This window comes from Thermobia domestica, chromosome 12 (assembly GCF_964235325.1).
Source record: "Thermobia domestica chromosome 12, izTheDome1.hap1.1, whole genome shotgun sequence".
NCBI lineage: Eukaryota > Metazoa > Arthropoda > Insecta > Zygentoma > Lepismatidae > Thermobia > Thermobia domestica.
This window is the reverse complement of record NC_137465.1, coordinates 10,087,464-10,109,700: the sequence shown is the minus strand read 5'-3', so window position 1 is coordinate 10,109,700 and position 22,237 is coordinate 10,087,464. Positions and strand designations below refer to the sequence as shown.

Below are 22,237 nucleotides of genomic sequence, written 5' to 3'. Positions count from 1 at the left end.
AAAAAAAATAAAAATTGTTCAAATGTATCATGTAGGGTGTCTTTCTATATAGATTTTGACCTGATAAATCGATTTCTGTTGTCCATTTTCACCTACAATCAACCGTTTAGGAGCTACGCCCATTTAAAATTATTTTCAAGTTACATTGTTCTAATCTGTATAGTAATGTTCCTTAGGTCCTAACATTCAAGAAAATACTTTTCTTTACTTTCTACGATCAATAGTTTGGCCAAAAAAGCCAAAAAATAAAAAAAAACTATACTTTTGGAACACACTGTATAAAATCGAAAAAATAAAAATTGTTCAAATGTATCATGTAGGGTGTCTTTCTATATAGATTTTGACCTGATAAATCGATTTCTGTTGTCCATTTTCACCTACGATGAACCGTTTAGGAGCTACGCCAATTTAAAATAATTTTCAAGTTACAGTGTTCTAATATGTGTAGTAGTGTTCATTAGGTCCTAACGATTAAGAAAATACCTTTCTTTTGTTTCTACGACCAATAGTTGGCCGTCAAAAGCGAAAAATGTAATGTTAGAGCCCTACAGGCCCAGCCGCCACTGTTAGCCCCCACAAAAAATTGTTCAATTTTATCATGTAAGGTGTCTTTCTATATAGATTTTGACCTAACAAATCGATTTCTGTAGTCCGTTTTATCGTGTAATCAATCGTTTAGGAGCTACGCACATTTAAAGTTATTATACGGAAAAAATCTTAGTCTTTATGCATCAACGCCACCTATATACCAACACATGTCAGTACCATACATGTTTTTGTGCAGTTAACATCAAATCGTATCGGTCTCGTGTTATTTCTACAACCGGCATTCCCTCATACGTTTACCGACGAAATCATTTTGTCGTTTCCCGTCTTTTTTTTTCCCGCCATATATTAGTGATTCGTATGTGCTTCAAACATCAAACAAAACAGTTTATCCTAGGTAAGTATCAACATTTCTATACTTTACATGTGCTTTTTAGTACACATCATAACATTATAATCTAGCTTTACATAGACATTTCTATTATTTCAATTAACACATATATTTTTTTTTTTTTAAAAAAATAGTCACTTAGAATCTTAATAAACCGCACGCATATACGACACTAATATCAACATATAAATTATTCAATTTCGTTCATTTGGTATTCCTTTTCTCATGGCTTACACAAACTTTTGCAGTTTCTGTGTTCAAAAAAACAAGATTTCACCGTTCCTTTTAAAGACCGTAAATTCCTTTGCATTCAACTAGGAATAAAAAAAGGCCTCAAGCATGTTAACCCCGCGCCTCCCCTGTCTTCCGTTCACCAATACAGGTATACGTCCTTGTACACATTCTTTTTTTCTCTCTCTCTCACACGCACACTAACGCATTTATGTGTGTTTCCCGCATCTATCGTTCGCGCTCTTCAAGTCAAACTACAAACAAACAAAAATCCTCCCGCCCCGCAACACCTAGCACTCAGCGTTTATGTATGCTTCCAGCATTTTCTCCCTCTCTTGCTTTGTTATATGTTCCCGTTTATACTTCTATTGGTTGGTAGGTAGATAACCTGTCCGTTCACTATGGTATTCTTCTCGTTTAAAATATCCACAAAATGCACAACATTTCTGGTTTCCGTATTTCAATCTTCACAAATAAGTCTCGTAACAACGGTTCTATCTGACATTTATTCAATAAATAAAAGCAAACACAAGTCATTTTAATTCATGTAAATACATTTAAAATCCAAGTTCAATATTTATTTATTTATATAAATGGTAAATTTTAACTTACCTTTTCCCTTCACGTAATTCCAAAATTATTCTCCAAACAACACAGTCACAGAAAAAATACAGAAGCCAAGTTTTCACAACGCTAAAAACACACTATATAATTTGATCTCATTTCAAACTTCCTTATATATACCGGTTAACCTGGGTGGTTCCAGCGTTCACACACACACACACACACACACACACACACACACACACACACCCTTCCGTTTTTTCACAAAGACAAGTACAATAGCTATTCTTTAAAGTTAACAAGAATCTTTTCCACAAAAAGGGCTTTTTTCTTTCTTTCTTTTTTCATTCTATCGGAGTAGAAAACAATTTTCTGTCTAACAAGTCACAAAAATCTTTTTTTTTCTAAAAAGAGTTACGTTCAACTCAAAATTACAGGGAGTCTCACCCCCTCAACAATAAATGTCACATACGTTTTCTCAAATAACTTTCTATATCCTAACAACTTAAAAGATCTTTTTTTCTTTCTTTTCTAAAAGAATTATACATACAGCTGAGTCACAACCAACATGACATTTTCTCATCCACACACAAAAAAGTTTCGCTTTCTATTGTAGTAATTTTAACTATTCCCACGTTAATTTAAACTGGTCCTTTGCTCAAAAGGACACTACACTTTCCCTATGCAATCTTGTGCCATGTCTCTCAGTATGGGGCAATGTAACATTTTCAAGGTATTTCTTACATTCTCTCTCCTTCAATATACTCATTGCTATTTCTCCAAAAGTACAGTACACCCCCTCCACCTCCAAAAACCTGGAACACACACATACAAGCAGGTGTCTCCTATTTCTTTCTTTTTTCACATATTTTTCAGTTTCCATGCAGTCTAAATCACAGTCCCCCCAATTAAGCAATATCCAGAACACAGTTCGCTCCCTCCACCTCCAAAAACCCTGGAACACACACATACAAGCAGGTGTCTCCTATTTCTTTCTTTTTCACATATTTTTCAGTTTCCATGCAGTAGAAATCACAGTCCCCTCATTAAGCAATGTCCAGAGCACAGTTCGCCCTCCACCTCCAAAAAACTGGACCACCCAAAATTACAGTACACCTGTGTATATGTTTCTTTCTTTCTTTCTTTAGTACACATCAAAGAATTCTCTCCCTACCCATGCCATTCTTAGGTTACATGACTTTCTCACATCCTGCTGTTACACTATTTTCAGACATCCATATGTTACATTAAATTGACAGTTTTCTTCTTTCTTTTAATGACACAATGTTCAAATTGTATCCTTTTCTTTCATGTTTCTCATGTTTCTAAAATTTATTTGACGTGTCTCTCTGCCTTCCAACAGTTAAAGTATTGTCCAACATCCATATGTTACATTAAATTGACAATTTTCTTACTTCCTTAATTGACAGCTACATAAGACCATCTGGTATACATTTAATTCGTTGCTATTCATTGAACAAAGGCACCCTGCTGCGAAAGTATGTGGACATTCTCCACCAAATACTACTTATGTGAATTAATGGATTTTTTTACAGGGTGATGACATGTACTTAAGAAAATTACCATACATGAATTGTTTTATGCAGTATACGAATATATTAACAAAGTAGCAATAATATTATTTAACAGAAATGAATTTCTCTTTTATCCCTCCCAATAATTCAAAAACGTACTAAATGGAGTATTTTCATATTGAATTTTACGTATTTACGCTCATACATAATGTATTTACTGTATATTACTGCATACAATAACCGCTGTGAGAAATTAAATTTCTGTAACCTCTCTGTAACGGACACCTCTCAGTACCAGGACAAAAATTAATGTCCCATTGGTGTCCGTTATTCAGATATTTCACTGTATTGTGAATATTTAAAAAAACAAAAAAGCATTCGAAAATAAAACTGTTGTAAATATTCTTGAAAATTAATAGTCTGCACTCATTTCCTTTATGTGCCTTTTAGTCGTTTAGGCCTACTGCTGGTTGTGCATTAATTACATAAATTGTATAATTGCATACACATCTACCATCATGAAGGGTTTCTGTTACAACAAATAGGGCTCTTGAATGAAACTGAGTTCTTAAATTAATGTGCTCATTGATCTAGTGAAATTTTGTTAATTTTAACCAAATTACTTCTTAAAAGAAAGAGCAGTAGACGAATTTCACTAATACTCATGCACTAAGACATATAATTATTATTATTTAATATTCAAATACAAAGTTTAATATAAACTTTATGTACAAAATCTTGTATGTAAACAAATATTTGTTTTCTAATACGACAAATTATCTTAACTATATATAAAACTACATGAGCTGACAAATTATTGAGCACTTCCTGTAGGGCTACAATGATTAAATTTAGCATGATTGTAGCCTTCCAGGACTAACCGATAGGAAAATTTCCAGAAGTGAATATTTTTAATTTTTTAGAAGTCTAAAGGTGGATGAAGAAATTTCTTCCTATTTAAATGGGCGTTTTCTTGGGATACAAAATCTTATCTTTTAGACAGTTGAAATAGGAAAAGAAACAATAGAATTGTGGGGTCAAGAGGTGTGAGGCCGTACACCGAGCAAAGACACTGTGTGGGGGACGAAGCCCCCGGATGGGCAAATTTAGGAAATGTGATGAGCAAGTTCACGAAATTCACTGTTGATTCAAAAGCCGATAGATAAGAAATGCGAGGCTGTAGGCCGAGCAAACTCGGGGGTTTGGGGAAGGAGCTCCTAGCTAGCCAAAGGCTAGTCTACGTATATAAAATGAAAGTGACTATATTTGTAACTTAACAACTCTTGAACCACCAGACTCATCTCGATCAAAAATTTCAACATAGATGAGGTTCAGGCCTGGGATGGATTTTACCATTTCACTTTAAAAGTGCAACTTGGAGGAAGGAAGTGCGGATATATATTGAAAATTACTTATCTTAGTGTCGAACTCATAGTTTTCGGAGCTGCTGAGATGAACAGTGACATTTCCGATGAAGCTTAAATTCAAATTCAGCACTGCAACTTAGGGGAAGGGGAAGGAGATACATAAAATGATCGAAAATGACCGATATTTGTGTCAAATCCATAGTTTTCGTGGTTGCTGAGATGAACAGTAACATTTCCGATGCTGTTTAAAGAAAAATTCAGGACGCAACTTAGGGGAGGAGGAAGGGGATATATAAATGGCTGAAAATAGCCTATATCAATGTCGAATCCATAGTTTTCGGGGACGCTGAAGTGAACAGTGACACTTCTAACGCCATTTCAATCCAAATTCAGCGCCGTGACCTGGGGGCGGGGGACATATACAAATGATCGAAAATGACCAATATTGGTGTTGAATCCATAGTTTTTGGGGTTGCTGTGATGAATAGTAACACTTCCGATGCCTTTTAAATCAAAATTCAGCGCCGCAACTTGGGGGAGAGAGAAGGGGTGGATATATAAAAATGACCAAAATGACTGATACAAGTGTCGAATTCATAGTTTTTGGGGTCCCTAAGTTCATTAGTGACAGTTTTGGTGTCCCTTATATCCAAAATGAAATGTATTCTCCCTATGCGAAGAACAGATATTCTGTTAGTTCTTAGGGGGTCTAATAATAAAGAACGGAAATTTCACATGTTAAATTCTTTAATATATTTGTCGCTGCTCAAATTTACGCACTTGTGTGGTGTATGTGTGTATATGTAAATAAGATAATCTCTCTTTTTGAGTTTTTCGAGAAATATAATTAAAATAATAAAGAGGGATTTTTATCAGAAATCAGAAAACTAAAAAAGTAAAATTAAAAGCTGTTGCCTTAAGTATTTTTCCTGCTAGCAAAATACGTTGTATACCTATATGCTGCAGACACGTTACAGCAAATAAGATTAGTATCAGGCAAAGAAATAGTTTTTAATTATATTTTCCGGGTTTTGTCAATATTTCCGAACAAAAAATTTTTGTAATGGGTTCTAAATTTCCGGAAATTTTACACAGCACAAGAAAGATACGTATCTCCATAAAATATATATTTGATTTTAACATACGGGTATTCACTAAAATTATTCTGGCCCTGTTATTTTAACACTTCCCTCCCTTAAAACGGTAACTTTAGAAGATTACTTAAGATAATTTAAATTACGTCTATATTATATTTTAGGATCATATTTTATATTTCCTTATAGGATTATATTTTAGGATCTTTTGTAGCCATAACTCGAATCTGTTACGGTGCTAACTTTAAAGAAGTGGTACAAATATATTTGTTGCCACAAAATTTCCCTATTCTAATACAAGAAACGTAACTACTCAATGATCTTAACTGTAAACTAGTAAATTTAAAATAGTTTTCATTTTAAAAGCATAATGTAGTAAAATGTTCCAAAATTTCAATTTTTTCCATTTTTTCCGGGTTTTTTTCAAGCTCGGGAAAAAACGGTAAAAAACAGGTTTTTACCCAAAATTTCCGGGTTTTTTCCAGGCCTTTACAACACTACCTGTGACACAAGCTTTTACTCAAGTTACACTTGCAATACTTCGCAAAATGTCGCACAGAACCTGGCGGCGTATCTTTGTCATGAGAATTACGTACGACAGACTGATCTAATGGACATTTAATGTTTCCTATCTCAATAAAACTCCTCGGAAGCATTGTTGTTCATGTCATTCAGGTCTTTCCGTGTAGTTATTTATGTACGTTTAGTGGTTAATGTTACTTATATTCAGGGTAACAGAATTTGGTGGCCACCCTGTACAAGGGTGCATATACATTAACATTTCTTAGATTATTAAGCACCTACAAAAACAAACTATTATATTTGAAGCAAAACTCATTGGTAGGTTTACTAACCTAGCATTTATTTCTCCAATTGCCGGGCTATCGCCTAAAAGACAATACACTCTTTTATAACATTATAAGATCTATATATTAGCCCTAAGTTCGTTATATTAGAATTTCTTGAACTAATTAAAACGTAGTTTTCTTACTAAATGTTCAATAATAACACTCAAGATAAAATATACTTAAACTGGTGTATTTTCTGCATGTACCTTTTTATTTTTCACAATCTTTCGTTATAATTGAGAATACATCCATTATTAATGGGTTTGTTTACGTATTATACGAGGGTCATTCGGAAAGTAAAGAACGTTTTTGTATAAACACTTTAATAACTGATATACAAAGGCGAAATTTGTGTTATATACTATGTGATACTTAAGTTACTTTTCGACATAGTCGCCGTGTAAATTTAAACACTTGTCATACCGTGGTACAAGTTTTTCTATGCCTTCGGCATACACAGTTGCCGCCAAACTGTTGAACCAATCACTAACAGCTTCCTTAAGTTCATCATCACTGCCGTAGTGGCTTCCACCCAAAAAGTCTTTCAACTTTGGGAATAGGTGGAAGTCACTGGGGGCTAAGTCTGGACTATAGGGTGGATGCTCCCAAACTTCCCACTTAAACTGCTGAAGCAAGTCCCTCGTCAATGCCGCGGAGTGAAAACGGGCATTGTCGTGGAGGAGGATGACGCCGCTGGTCAGCAATCCGCGCCTTTTGTTTTGAATCGCGCGGCGAAGTCGACGTAACGTCTGACAGTAGGCAGCTGCATTTATGGTCTCACCTCTCTGCATGTAGTCAACGAGCAAAACACCCTTACTATCCCAAAAGACCGTAGCCATAACCTTTCTGGTGCTCAAAATTTGTTTGGCTTTTTTCGGCTTTTTCGGAGAATTTGAATGGTGCCATTCCATGGATTGGCGCTTTGTTTCTGGAGTGATGTGCGAAATCCACGTCTCATCTCCAGTAACAATACGCTTTAAAAGTTCGTCGTCATCCTTATGGTAACGGCTGAGAAAAGTCAATGCGGCTCCCATTCGCTTGGTTTTGTGTTCCTCCAATAACAGTAGAGGCACCCACCTTGCACTAATTTTTTTGTAACCAAGTTCACCACTGACAATTTCGTACAACACAGTTCTTGAAATTTCAGGAAAGAATTCGTGCAGCCCATCAATAGTGAATCGCCTATCCTCTTGAATTTTCCGCTCAATTCTTCCTTTGAGTTCGTCAGTCACAACAGAAAATCGGCCCGAGCGTTCCTCATCGTGCACATTCGTCCGTCCGTCATTAAACATAATGCACCACTTACGAACTGATGCTTCATTCATTACATTTCCATACACCTCAGTGATTTGTCTATAAATTTCTATCGGACGCACTTTTCTTGCATTCAAAAATCTTATCACACTACGAACCTCACACTTGGCGGGATCAGTAATTGTATCGCACATTTTACAGTCGCACAGCGAAGCAATAACGGACCGTAGCGGATCGCAGCTGGTGCCAGACTGAGGCTAAAGCATGCCCAGGTCAATAACCCAGCGGCAGCGGGGGTGGGAGGGACACGCACACGCGCTATCGCAAAACGTTCTTTACTTTCCGAATGACCCTCGTATCAGAACTGTGTAGAAAAACACGTTTATACGTGCCTGGCCACAAAACTTAACTAAGTTAAATTTTCACGTCTGGCCATAAAGAAAAATATCATGCAATACGGACTGTTGTCCATATCAACATATACATATTGTAAATGTTAACGTTTATAACATACAGACCCTCCTTGCTCTCATTACCTTCAAGTAGTAATGAAACCAATTAGAATCAAACTTCTATGTGAGAATAGTTACAAAATCAACATATTAAAAAGAGAATAGCCTAATTGTGAAAAGGTATGTGCGTTTGTCCTCGATACTATCCACCTGTTTTAATTCTCTCTTTTTTTCTTTCTTCTTTCTTTGACTTCTCTCATTAACAGTTTATTCTCTCCTACCCGATTTTAATATCATTCAAATCTATATAGGAAATGACCATGTTTGTGACTTCGCACCGCTTGAACCACCTGACCGATCTCAATCAAATTTTTAACATGGATGAGATTCGGGCATGGGATAGCTTTTATCATTGCATTTTGTGGAAGGGGAGAGGGAGATACTTAAAAATGATCGAAAATGATCGATATTAGTGTCGAATTCACAGTTTTCTGGGTCGCTGACATGAACAGTAACACGTCCGATGCCGTTTAAATCCAAATTCAGCCCCACTACTTGGGGAGGGAAAGATATTTAAAAATAATCGAAAATGACCTATATTAGAGTCGATTATGTAGTTCTCGAGTTTTAAATCCAAATTCAGTCCAGCAACTTGAAGGAGAGGGAGTGATATAGATATAAGTTATCTACAATGATCGATATTAGTGTCGGTTACATAGTTTTCGAGGTCTCTGAGACGAAAAGTAACACTTCCGATGCCGTTTAAACCCAAACTCAGCCTCCATTGCACTTTATGTCCAAAATGAAACGTGTTCTTTCCGTGCGAAGAACAGGTATCCTGATAGTTAGAAATAATAATGAAATCAAAGTTATTCCCTTACTGCTAATTCTTCACCAAACATCATCTTATGTTAGATATTTTTTCTTTATCTCCTTTTGCATCTTCTTCTATGGTAGTCCTCAAACGATTCCATTCTGTGCTGTCACTCGTTCGTCTTTTCTCTCCTTACAATTCCTGTTTCGCAAACATGTGGTTCATTTTCTGTAGTTCCAGCAACTTCTGTCTCTTTTCTGTTAACAAACATCAGTAGCTAGTATTACCTCGCCATGTTCACGCTTGTAATGTGATCTGCTTACTGCACTCTTTTTATCTCTGATGTTTCTTGTTTCTGGAGGGGGCACGGCGGGTGGGTGGTAGAGCCCTTACCTCTGGTGTGTTAGGTCCCTGGTTCGATCCCCGGCTAAGTAAGTTTGTGGTGGACAACATCGTGTCCGTGGGTTTTCTCGGGATTATCCTCCCATATTCTGATTCCACTAATTCTCCCCTCATCATTCAGCTATCTAAATCATTTGACTCCGTTAGCCTAACGGGCATAATTGTGGGACGTTAAACTCAAAGATTTCATTTCGTTTTCAGTTTTGTTTCTAAAACTCGATTCAAGGGCCCCGATTTCTCTGTAAATTTCGGGGCGGGGGCATTCAGATGCAGAAGGTATATATATGAGGATTTTAAGATAAATTGCATTCAAATTATGCCAAATATTGTATATTTATAAATACAACTGAGGGGCCCACATGAGCTTTGTTGGGCTCAGGGTCCCCGGCCCCCCAGGATCGGCGCCCTTGACTCGATTCCATTTATTCTCTATGCATATATAATAATACTGCCTCTTAAAAATTTTGTTCTTCGTATCGTGGTCTTTTAAAGAAGATTCCCTTTCATGTACTAAATTAATTGAATGTGCTAATAGAATAAAGCTTTGAATATGAATATACATATGTTATGAATGAGACCAGCCAAATAAAAATGGTCGCATACTGTGATTGAAATGTAAAACGTGAGGATTACAATTATGGTAAGTGAAGCGTATGAAATTTTCTAAACCAAATTATAATATTTTTATTACTGGCATGGCAAAAACCTATACAAACAGTAATCGAATCTTACAGACTTTTTACTTGGTCAATACAACGAATAACCATCTTTATATAGTAAATTATTTAAGTAATGATAAAGTATTTACCTGGTCTCCCACAAATTGACGCAAGAAGTAATATTGATAGAAAACTTGTTTATAATTAAAAATTGTAGTTTCTTTTTTATTGATTCATAAAGTATATAACATAGGGTTATGTAAGGAATAGTATATCGGGTAAATGGCCTCCACTGCTTTGTCACATACCCACTGTTTTCTTGAAATTTCCTATGATCATTTTGCATAAATGTGGCTGAATTTCGTTGACACAGTGGTCAATTTCCCCTTTCAAGATCATGGACTTGTTGGCATAAACCTTAGACTTCAAAAAAACCCAAAGAAAAAGGTCCAACGGCATTAAATCGCATGATTTGGGCGGCCAATTCTTATCACCAAAACGGGAAATTACACGACTAATGCAGTAATTGACTTGTTTCTCGGGTTGTATGACATGTGGCATCGCACCGTCTTGTTGAAACATTTCTTCCACATCCATATCTTGCAATTTAAGCACAAAAATCTGGTTTATAATAGTGTGATAGCGAGCATCATTAACTGTTATTGCCTGACCAAAATGTCCAATTGTTGTCCACGATGCCGAAATGGTGCTCCTGGACTCTCAGCAATACTCTCACGAATTGCTTCAATGTTTTGCGTTGAACGAATTTTTGAAGGATGGCCATAGTGTTTAAGATCACAAATTTATCAAGTATCCGTAAATTCTTTAATTAATCTCTTCACAGTTGATGAAGTTATATCACTATTCCGACCATATTTTGTACGAAAATTGCGAACTGTAGCTGCCAAGCCTTCATAATTTTTAAAATGTTGCTCTACAATGAAAATGCTTCGGTCATTCGTGTAGCGCTCCTTTTGTAATAACCCTGAACTATCAGGCTCTCTCTTTTTCGTTGATAACACGTTACTGCACAAATTGTTCGAAATTCAAATCTTACGTGAATTTTGGAACACCCTTTATATGGTAAAGTGTGTGTTAACAACTTGCGTCGGTATACCATTTTCGCTGAATATTGTAGTCATAACTGACAATATAATGATTTGCGTTGCTGTGGAGACTCCAGCTAAGAAAATCAGTCTTCCAGTAACCCTGATCGCTAATTAAAGTAAGTATCAAAATAGTCATCACTAGAAAGTTTTTAGTTTATATAGTAAAGTTCTTTCAGTGGGTCATAAATATACCTTAATAATATACTGACAATAGTATATCATAACAATAATATACTGACAATTGGGTAACTAACGGGTACACAGAGTTCGCAATGCAGAAAGGTCTAGACCAAAAGGAGGACCCATTTAAGTTTCGAAGATTTACTTTATGATGTTGTGATGTTAAAAATATGTGATGTTACAGCTATATACAGGGTGTTTCAAAACAACAGCGATAACGTTTGGGAGGTGATTACTGAGATCAAGATAACACGAAAAGTATAGACCAATCTGGGTGCACAAATGCTTCCTTTCGGAGTTATTCGCTGCTGAAAACATGAAAATATGAACTTTAAAGACCCATAGGTCCGAAACTATGGAACCTACCGTAGTCGGATCAGGGCTTCACTTAGGAACTAATATGTGGGTTATCCAAAAATACATGTTTCAGAAACCTAAGATACTCACACAACAATTTTTGGAGAGGGAGTTTGGCTATGGTCTTATAATTTGAAGTACTCACAAACCACCTCTATGAAAATTGAAGTATGAATATGAATTTGAAGTACCGCAGGATTCTGAAACATGGATATTTAGATAGGACACACACTAGTTCCTAAATAAAGTCTTGAACCGACTACTGTAGGTCCGATAGCTTCGGAGGTATGGACCTATAAAATACATTTTTTCATGTTTTCGGTAGCCTATAACTCCGAAAAGAAGCATTTGTGCACCCAGGTTTTTCTATAATTTTCGTCTTATTTTGATGTCAGGAATCACCTCCCAAACGTTCTCGGTGTTGTTTTGAGTTGAGTTGATTTTAGTTTAGCGTCCCTTTCAGCAGTGAGGCTATATGACACGTGGATCTACTGATTAACGTGGCATTCGAACCACATGAGCTCCCCGGGAATCGAACCCGGGTCTCCCACTCCAAAGGCGCGTATGCTAACCGCTTAGCCACGAAGGAGCTCTAACGGTGTTGTTTTGAAACACCTTGTATAATCTTTTGCCTGTGACAACACGAGCACCTGTGTAATCATTCAGTAAGCTTAAAGCCAACAAAATATACATTGACCAGCCAAAATATTATGACCGCCCGCTACTTTCTGAGCGAAATCGTTGGGTTGACGTAAGAGCTATGAGGCACAGCAGAACCACTCGCCAGACGGTGACAACAATCTCACTCGATCAGTTAATGTGAGGCTTGTGCGTAGAATGTGGAAGGTCGATGATATATCAGGGTTTTAAAGAGAAGGGGGAATGCAACTCCCACTCGCCTCTGGTATTCATTTAGGGAACTATTATTAACTAGTATTTCGTGCATTCGTAACGTCGTCAATCCTAGGGGCCCGACCCCCTAGACCCCCCTGGATACGGGCCTGGGTAAATATCTCCCTATCTCTTTTCCCCGCCAGAAACGCCCTTGTGTTTATGGCTCCTGAATGCTAAACCGTGTGAATAAATGAACAATTGCAAATAGCCAATCAGCAACTAATATACATTCGTTTTAGTTTCATCGTGCTATATCGCTGCAGAAAGGTGTCGTTTCCGCAAGACTAGTCAGAAAACATTATTTGAATTTTTCAGCGCTATCCATCTACACAGGAATACTACCTGCTAAATTAAAGCTCAATGGGACTTACTAATATACTAGACATTTATATCGAGGAAGTAATATTTTTTTTTATTTATGGTGCATGTGTTGGTGTCCTGCAGATGGACTACTTATAGAACTGTAATTACTAGATTATTCTAGAATTTTGTAAACTCCCGAATTTTATTAAATGATGTATGAGGTCTTTTCCATAAATGTTTTAAAGCATCAAGAGTACTACTCTTAAACACGAGACCTTTCCATGCTCGGGAAACCGAGTGGTTTTCCGGTTCGCCCAATATAAAGACCGACACTGTTGTATTTTATACTCTAAATTTGTTGTTTGCGGTTGAATTCATTGACAGTGCTTTACTTAAAATTGAATCTTCGCTTTTCTTAAAATTATTTGCATTTGGTGTAATTATCGACTGAAACAGCTTGCTATAAACAATATATGTGCCAGTCGAGTTCTTCAGATACATTTTCGCTCTACTAGATTTCGGAATAACGATAATTGATGCCAGTGCTAATTATATAATGAGATTTTTCTAATCTGAAAATTTCTTTCAGTCTTTTATTGAGAAGAGGAAGGACGGTCGTAGGAGATTCACCGATGTCTTATTTCTGACAAGCTTAAACTATCATTATAGGTTGCTTGATTTTGAGTTTAGCGTCTCATTCAGCAGTAACCCTATACGCGACGTGGACCTACTGATTGACATGGAATCCATACCATATGAGCTCCCACCGGGAATCTAACAAGGGTCTCCCACGCCAAAGCCAGTACGCTAACTAGTTCAGTCGGTTGCCAACAGATGGCGTTGGAGTGGCTGAGGCCCACAAAGGACTGTTAAGCCAAGTGGTTTGGTTTAGTCTCTTTCTGAACGAGGCTACATGAAATTAGGCCTAAAGCTTAACGTAAGATGAGCTTCAATACAGAATTCTAATATGTCTTTTGTTTTATGCGCTACAATTGTATTTTATGAAACTTCCTAAGTATAATGTATATAAATGGTTGTGTGTGTGTGTGTGTGTGTGTTATGTAAATTCTAAATATCACATATTCTGTTTTTCCTTTAAAAGTAGTTATGATCTTTCTTTTTCTCTTTAAAAAAAATCTGGCAACACTAATTTGAAGTAACGCAAAATGACACGTAAACGATATTATAATTCCCCATTTGGAAAAATAAATTAAGGAAAGAATGTGTTACTTCTAACATAGGAGGGACAATTAAAAAAGTATAACCTAACGTGTTTTATAACTTCTCTTTAAAGAAAAAAAAAAGCACTTCAAGAGGCGCGATGGCTCAGTAGTGGAGCGGTGGTGGACAACATCGTGTACACCCGTTTCTTCCCACATTTTCATTTCACCATTTCTTCCATTATTCAGTTGCCTTAAGGTTGGTTTAAAGGGACAAGTTTTGCCGATAGATGGCACTACAGTCTTCGTATCTCTCCCATATATTTTTTTTTTTATCTTTTACAAAAATTCACGATTTACCTTACAAATTTCAACCTACAGACTTCAAATTTTTAGAAAAGGAACTTCATGATCTATCGAAGGCAATAATCCGTGCCGATATTTTATTTAGAACTTTCTTCATTGTTCAATGAATATCCAAAACTTTAACAATCGAACTGTCTCAACAATGAAGAAAATTCGGAATAAAAAATCGATACGGATTGTTCCCTTTAATAGATTATAAAGTTCCTTCTCTAAAAATCTGAAGTATCTAAGTTGAAATTTATAAAAGAAATTGTATATTTTCGTGAAAGGTAAAAAATACATGGGAGAGATACGAAGACTGTAGTGACATCTATCGGCAAAACTTGTCCCTTTACACTAACCTTAATCATCCGTCTCCCTTAGCCTAAAAAGGTAGTTCGACTACTCACCAATTCTACTATAGAATAATGATTCAAATTGCCGGCAAGGTTGTAGGCGAAACAGAAAGGTTATGGTGAAAGTATTTGGGAACGACAAGGTAATGTCTAAATATGAATTATAATGAAAATATAAGGCAAAATCTAAACATAATTACAACTTTATTGACTTATACAATTTAAATCATTCATTCAATTTGCAATAACACACAATGCACACATATATTTTTTTTCCATACACACACACAGTCACATATAGACCACAGAAAAAGGCTCATAATCGTTGTATAAAACCTTTCATAGATGATTTCATCACAAAATACAATATTCAGCATCACTCATATCATACAAATCAACTTTATTTTGGTAATTGTGCATAAGTATATGATAGAACAACTTAAGTTATTAAACATCACAATATAATTAATAATATCTTTTTATGTAGATTGAAGCCTTTTGCAAAAAGAATATATAATAAATAGTAAGTTACAGGTAGGAACAATAATTTGTATGCACTTTCTAAATTAGAAAGTGTTAATTCTATCTTTAGATAGGAATTAGGGCCTACATACATTAGATGTTATGTTCAATATTAATAATTTATTTTTCTGTAACGTCAGTTATTAATACTCAGATATATATATATTTATTTATTTATTTCTAAGAATTCTGCGTGGAAAAGCAAATGGTAAATGTAGCAGCAGCTTATCAGGATGCTGATGTTACAGGAAGTTAGTTTAATACTCAAACCGTTGGGAATATAAACACAAATAACACACGTATAGAGAAGACTACAGCCGTTAGAGAAAATGTGTAAAATATCTTTTCATTAATAACATCGAATAAATTTAAACACATGTAAATGATATTTTCCTGGCTGATTGAAAGTTCTCTGCAAACATATGAATGACTTAAAAGTTCACCGGAAGCTATCAAACATTGTTCATAAATGTATCCTTTATGCAAAAGTTATTAGCAAACAATGTATGTTCTACGTATATACTTCTGTTGGTCATCGTACAGTCAGCGACAAGAGTTGTTTCCGTTTGCTAAAATTTATTTTGGGAATAACGGCGGTGGTAACGTACACAAAATTGCCATTTACTGAAAACTGAACTCTAATTGTCCTTCCATTCTGAAGTTATTTGCGAAACAAATTTCAACAATTGGAAAGAACTTTTGTTGCTGACTGTACATCTAAGTGAAGAAAAGAGAAAACTAAAATTTGTACGTAAAAGGACAATATATTTTATTATTATTGTTATTATTAAAATTTAGAAGTTTGCAGAAAATAAACGTATTTACAAAACATTGAGATGATATTCAACTAGTTAAATTTACATAAATTCAAAGAAAAATCGTTCGCAATTTGTTACATTTTCAAAAAGACATTGAAAAGTAGAATCATTTATAGGATTAAACTGAGCAAATAACCGATTTTGTATTATCCAATTGATGTATAGTTGAAAATCCATTGATATATCACGTAATACGATATGTTTCTACCTGATATATATATATTATGTATTGATAGCAAACAAGTATGGTAAAGAAAACAGTAAATTATATTATTAACAATCTGAGTATCACAAACTGACGTCACTAAAAAGAAATACCTCTCTGTTCTTTAAATTTGCAAGATCCACTACATAATATTTAACTTTGGATTAAAGTACTAAACATAATAATATTTTTTTTGCAGATTATTAGTGAAGCAAAAATACTAACTTTTTAATCATTTTATCTTTTCGGACGGATTTCATTTGTAAATCAATAGAGAGCATTTGCAACAAACTGACTTAAATATTGCTCAGTCTTTAAGTGTGATAACATTGATTTACAATAAGTTTTATAGATATAATCTAAATAATTAAATATGTTATTACTGAAGGGTCACCTTAACGTTTGAAATCAACAAAAGAATCTATTTCTCTATTATATGATAGAGTTATTCAATCCTTCTATTATATGAAAGATCATGTAGCTAATCTGTCAATACCTTCATTTTCAGCAACATTTTTCTTAAAAATAGAATCATAAATATATGTCTTTTTAAGAAAAAAAAATATTTAAAATATACAAATCTAAATTTCTGCAGTATCTTCACGAACAAGATCGTTTTGTGTCTACAATCTATGGGAAATGTTCTTAAAACTCACTTTTTTCCTGCTATCTCAATATCACAAGAACAAAACTTTTCATGTGCTTAATCGAAGTATTCGAAACAATTTCGCAATGCACAAAAGTATTTTACATAAAATGAGATTCAAAGTATAATTTTCCACTTGTAAAACTCAAGCAGTCGATTTTCTATTGTTTGTATGGTAAAAGAAACTTCTTCCAAAAAATTGTCTTCCATGATTTATTACAAATTTTAAGCTATAAACTCACAAGTCAGTTGTGGATTTTAAGGAAGTTATAAAATAAAATGAATGTTCTCAAAAGACGGCGCAATTAGCTACTACATCAGTTAAACAAACGTTTTTGTCAATTTGCTGGATGTGTAGGCAAGTTAACATTCTTATCTCTTATTATGTTCACCATTACAATTTATTTTCACAGAGAGATCTGTCAATAAATTGAATAAATTTACCTATCATTCTTACCCTAGTAGCAAGAAAGCTTTTGGCCAGTTGGCGCGTGCTTGGATTTTGGCTTTCTATGCTTGCACTTTGAAACGCATGCTTTCATACAATCTGCCTTTTGTTGTACTTGCAAGCGATACTTTAGACCCTTCGCAAAGCGTTATAGCATCACTAGCCGTTCATTGACTATTGACTTGACTTGACTTGCGAAACGCTTGCATCAAACTTGAATGGAACACTGTTACTGGAATCCAGCTTGCGGCATGCTTGCACGTTTTCCAATCAAGCTGGATGCAAACTTGGTCGACTTGCAATTAAAGCTTACAGCAAGAGATTTGCGAGTTGTTTCTGCTACTAGGGTAATCTTTATGAAAGCATTTATCAAAAAGTTAGGTGAACAACATGCTGTGAGCTAATTTATCACAAAAAAATTTTTATTGTTAACTAAACAGCTAAACTATGTCATTTTCTAATATTTGGAAAATGTGTAAATGACTGAAGCGATGTTCACAATCTTTGTATGGAGAATTTTCTTTCTATATAATTACATCCACTCACACTGCTTTCTGCTATAGTATTTACAATTTGTATTATTTATTACACAATACTATTGTAGTTCCAGTTTCTTATTCATTACCTTTAATACATAATTCCTCGATGACAGTGTTTGAATTATCTATATGAAAATGATCAAATTTTAACACAATGAGCTTGATGATAAATAGAAAAATCATTGTTAGAAAAATGTGAATAGTAAATTTTTTCTTATATATAAATATATGTATTTTTGTACTAGTATATTGGCTTTATTAACTTACGACTTCCAAAAATAATATATATTAAACAAATTGTCTTGAATTTACTTCAAAATTAGTATCATAATAATGTGTTTTTTTAAAAATACTCTTTTTCTAACAGATAATTTTTTAATATTATTTTTACTATTTTTCAAAATTATAAAATGTATATTTCTATATGGCGTAGTAAGTGGTACAGAATTATTGCGAATCAAATTGAAATTATATGGAAAAATTTAAAAAAAAAAAAAAGTTCTTTCTTCAAAAATATTTTACTAAAAATATTTCAATAAAAGAAAATAAACGTTTCGTCTCAAAAGTTTAATCTTCGTCATTTCAGACTTCGTCGAAGAATTTTTAAAAAACTGTATAAAATATGATCGTCTCATGAAGAAAAATTTCACGATTTTTTTTTAAAAAAATAAGATAGTTTTCCTCAGCATTATTATGGTAGATTAACAGTACCTTATTTAGTAATATTATGTTTTATTTCTCATATTGGTGCTTCGAAATGTTTTTATTTTTATATAAATAAATTTATCACTTTCATATTATGCTGTTTTGGAATGATGCATCAAAATTACTCGAGTTGTCATAAGGAGTCCATCACCCCTCCTGTAAGCTTAGCTGCATACAAATTCAAGACCTAGAAAATAAGAGAAATAATAAATAATGCAGAATAAAAATATGTCTATGAACGCATGTAATAATAATAATAATAATAATAATGACACCCAAATTTCAAATAATGATATCTGAATGAATTGATGATAATGAATTAATTAATGATTGTAAACTATTATTTAAAGCTCTAGTAATAATCATTCATCAACAAGTAATGCTGCTACTAAGGTTTCAAATAGTCATCATCATCATCATAGGTATTCTGCCTTTATTGGCAGGTCACTTGCCGCAGCTGAGAAGCTTCCATGCTCCACGGTCCTCCGCTAACCTCTTCGTCTTCGCGTACGATCTTTCTGTTTTTATATCATCCATTAATTTCAAATAGTAATTACCTATTATTAATGTTACTAAAGTATCTAATAATGCCAAATTATAAAATAAAATAAGCCACAAATGTTCAAAAAATCAACTTTTTTAAAAACGGAAAATCATTGTATACTAAGATAGAATTATTGCTCTGATATTCCTCCTCCCTCCCCACCCCCAAAAATTGTTTCTTCAATAAAACGACATAACAAGTACAATCAAGGTTTTCTATAATGTGAACAGAAGAGCAAAACAGGCTGAACTAGAATAAGAAATGTAAAATTTATGAAACTTTATCGTACTTACGGCACCTTAAATCATGTTTCGATTAGTCTAAAATTTTATTTACAAATAAAATAAATGAAATTAAATCTTTAAGTTTTACGTCCCACGTATATGCTGGCTAGGCTAAAGGAGACGGTGATGATGAGAAATGAATGAAATGGTGGAATAAAAAGTGGAAGGAAACGGGAGAATCCCGAGAAAACTCACGCACACAGTGTTTGCCCACCAGAAAGTTCAGTAGGCGTAAGCATCGAACCAAATACCCCATATACCAGAGGTGAACACTCTACCTTTGAGCCACCGAAGCCCCTTATGTAAACAAATAGTACAAAGAAAATCATGTCTCTGTATATGTTTGGAGCTATAATATGTATCTCTGTAAAACAAATATGGCATTTCCTAATAAGGGAAATAGTGTTCGGTAATGTGATGATTGACGAAGAATTGCCAATAGTTAGTAATTTGTTATTAATAGTTTCTAGGTTGAATATACCCAAGATAGTGGAAACATAATATATCTTGGTCCATGTTCCCTTAAGGGGGTCCAAAACTACACTGGACCTCTTAAGTTAAGCTAAGCTAACCTAACCTAATGTAACGTAACTTAACCTAACCTAATAGAACCTAATATAACGTTATATCATGCAATGAAACGAAAATCAATAGAAAGAAGTGGTGTCAAAGACATTGGACCCCTTTAACGGAACATTGACCTATATCTTATATGAATATGGAGAAGAAACATGAATTCAGTTTATTTAGCTTTAAGATAGAGTAGTACATAAAAATGCCTTGTGCCAGAAGTTTTAAGGAGCAACAAAATTTTAAGTTGATAATCGAGAAATTGCTCAATCACATTTTCCACATTTCGAATGGACTATGGATTTAGCTTGTCATTCTTAACTAAAAGATTCTAGATGTAACAACAATTATTATAAGTTATATATCTTTTGGGAGAACAACTTCTGTACGTTTTAGAAATGCTTTTAAAATAAAAACAGCTTAAATGATCTTTTCTCCACGATTTTTTAAATCAAAAAAATCTTATCTGCTGTGGAAAACACGTCCGTCCGCAAAGAGTTAACCACTACCACCTGTCGAATCGTACTTGAAACATACACTCCTACGAAATAACTATAATTATTTCTTAGGTGCTCAAGTTCTGGATTCAGACGGAATTTAAAAGTGAGAAACAAAAAATCAATTTAAAAAAAAACAACTGAAACGTCTTCTAGAAGAAAAATATGCAAGTTTGAGTCATGTGGAAGTTATAGTTTGAAGTCCTCGCAATGATAAATCAGAATTTTGTCCAGCGTATGGGAAAAAATGTCACCGATGTTTTGGAATTAACCACTATGTTTATAAATGTTTGGCTTCTTTGCTATTGTCTGGATTCGACATACCTATCGAGAGCATGGCAGAAAGAAAATTTTGCGCGGAAGACATTTGCTCAAGGAGGTAAAGACACAGTGGTTAGTCAAAATTTAGGTGTTATTATGGATCCTACCCTAAAGAAGAACATCATTCAAGTGAACTACGACACTTTCGCCAAATAGTGAATCAGAACAGAACAAATTGAACGGTTTAGTGTACAGGAAATATAATTCTGAAGCACAACGAGTACAAGCAGTCGTAAGAAAGAACCGAAACTGCTGTGGAAGAGCGGATAGTAAAAAAGGATTATCTACAAAATAAACTGTGAAGTTGAATAACCAGGATATAAAGTAAGCAAAGTTAGAGGAAGAAGTAGCAAAGTAAAGAAATAGCTGGAAGGCTTGAGTAGAAGAAGAAATGACCAGATTGTGGAATTAAAGGGATCGTTGATAAACAAAGAAGATAATTTTGTATTTTCAGAAAAGGAATTTGAAGATAAAGACGATAAGTTTTTAGCCTTAAAGGCTGCAGTAGAATGTCTAAAAGAGGAAGTCAGTTCTTGGCGAAAGAAGTTAAGGTCGACTAAAAGTTCCTCTGATAAGTGTTATGGAGATTATGAAGTTGTGGATGTTATGAAGTCTTTTATAGTCTGATGAAAAGGGATGAGTGTTTGGAAGTTACAAAATGTGTGTAAAATAAATATTACGTTTCATATTAGTAAAATTGTGTTTGGTAAGCTGATGATTAGCGAAGAAGAAGTTTTTAATAGCTACTAATTTGTTATTTAATATTTTCTAGATTTAATAAGTCGCAAGATTATTAGAAAGATAATGTTGAATAGAATCTTATGCGAATATAGAGAAGAGAAATGAACTCAGTTTATCTTAATTAAGATGAGTGGCGTACAAAAGTGGTTTGTGTTAGAAGTTCTAAGGAACAACAAAAAGTAAGTATACAATTGGGAAGTTAATTTGTACACTTTTTAACTGCTAACACTTTATCCAATTTTGTAGATGAAAAAAATATGTAGGCAAACAGTATATACAAAGAAAATCAAAAGTTCTACATGGTATATCCAATTTTGTATGTTTCAAAATATGTGTAAACAAATAGCGAATATAAAGCAAACCAGAAGTTCTAACTGTACCCGATCTTGTAGGTGAGAAAATTTATGTAAATAAATAATAAAAATACGAGTAATAAATACAAAAAGAAACAAACAAAATGTTGAGACATTTCATGTTGGTGACAGCACAAATTATTTAAAGCAAGAAAGAAATTGTGCATATTATTGAACAGTTTC

At 34.2% G+C, this 22,237-nt stretch overlaps 1 protein-coding gene across 1 annotated transcript in view; it reads right to left on the bottom strand.

Annotated features, from left to right (window-relative positions):
- Nucleotides 1-15,048: 15,048 nt before the first annotated feature.
- Nucleotides 15,049-22,237, bottom strand: part of LOC145666326 (uncharacterized) — a 252,696-nt gene continuing 245,507 nt past the window's right edge. Inside the window, exon 14 of the mRNA XM_081733430.1 lies at nt 15,049-18,931. Within this exon, the coding sequence (XP_081589556.1) occupies nt 18,878-18,931 (54 nt within the window). The 3' untranslated portion in view covers nt 15,049-18,877. The remainder of the gene's footprint in view (nt 18,932-22,237) is intronic.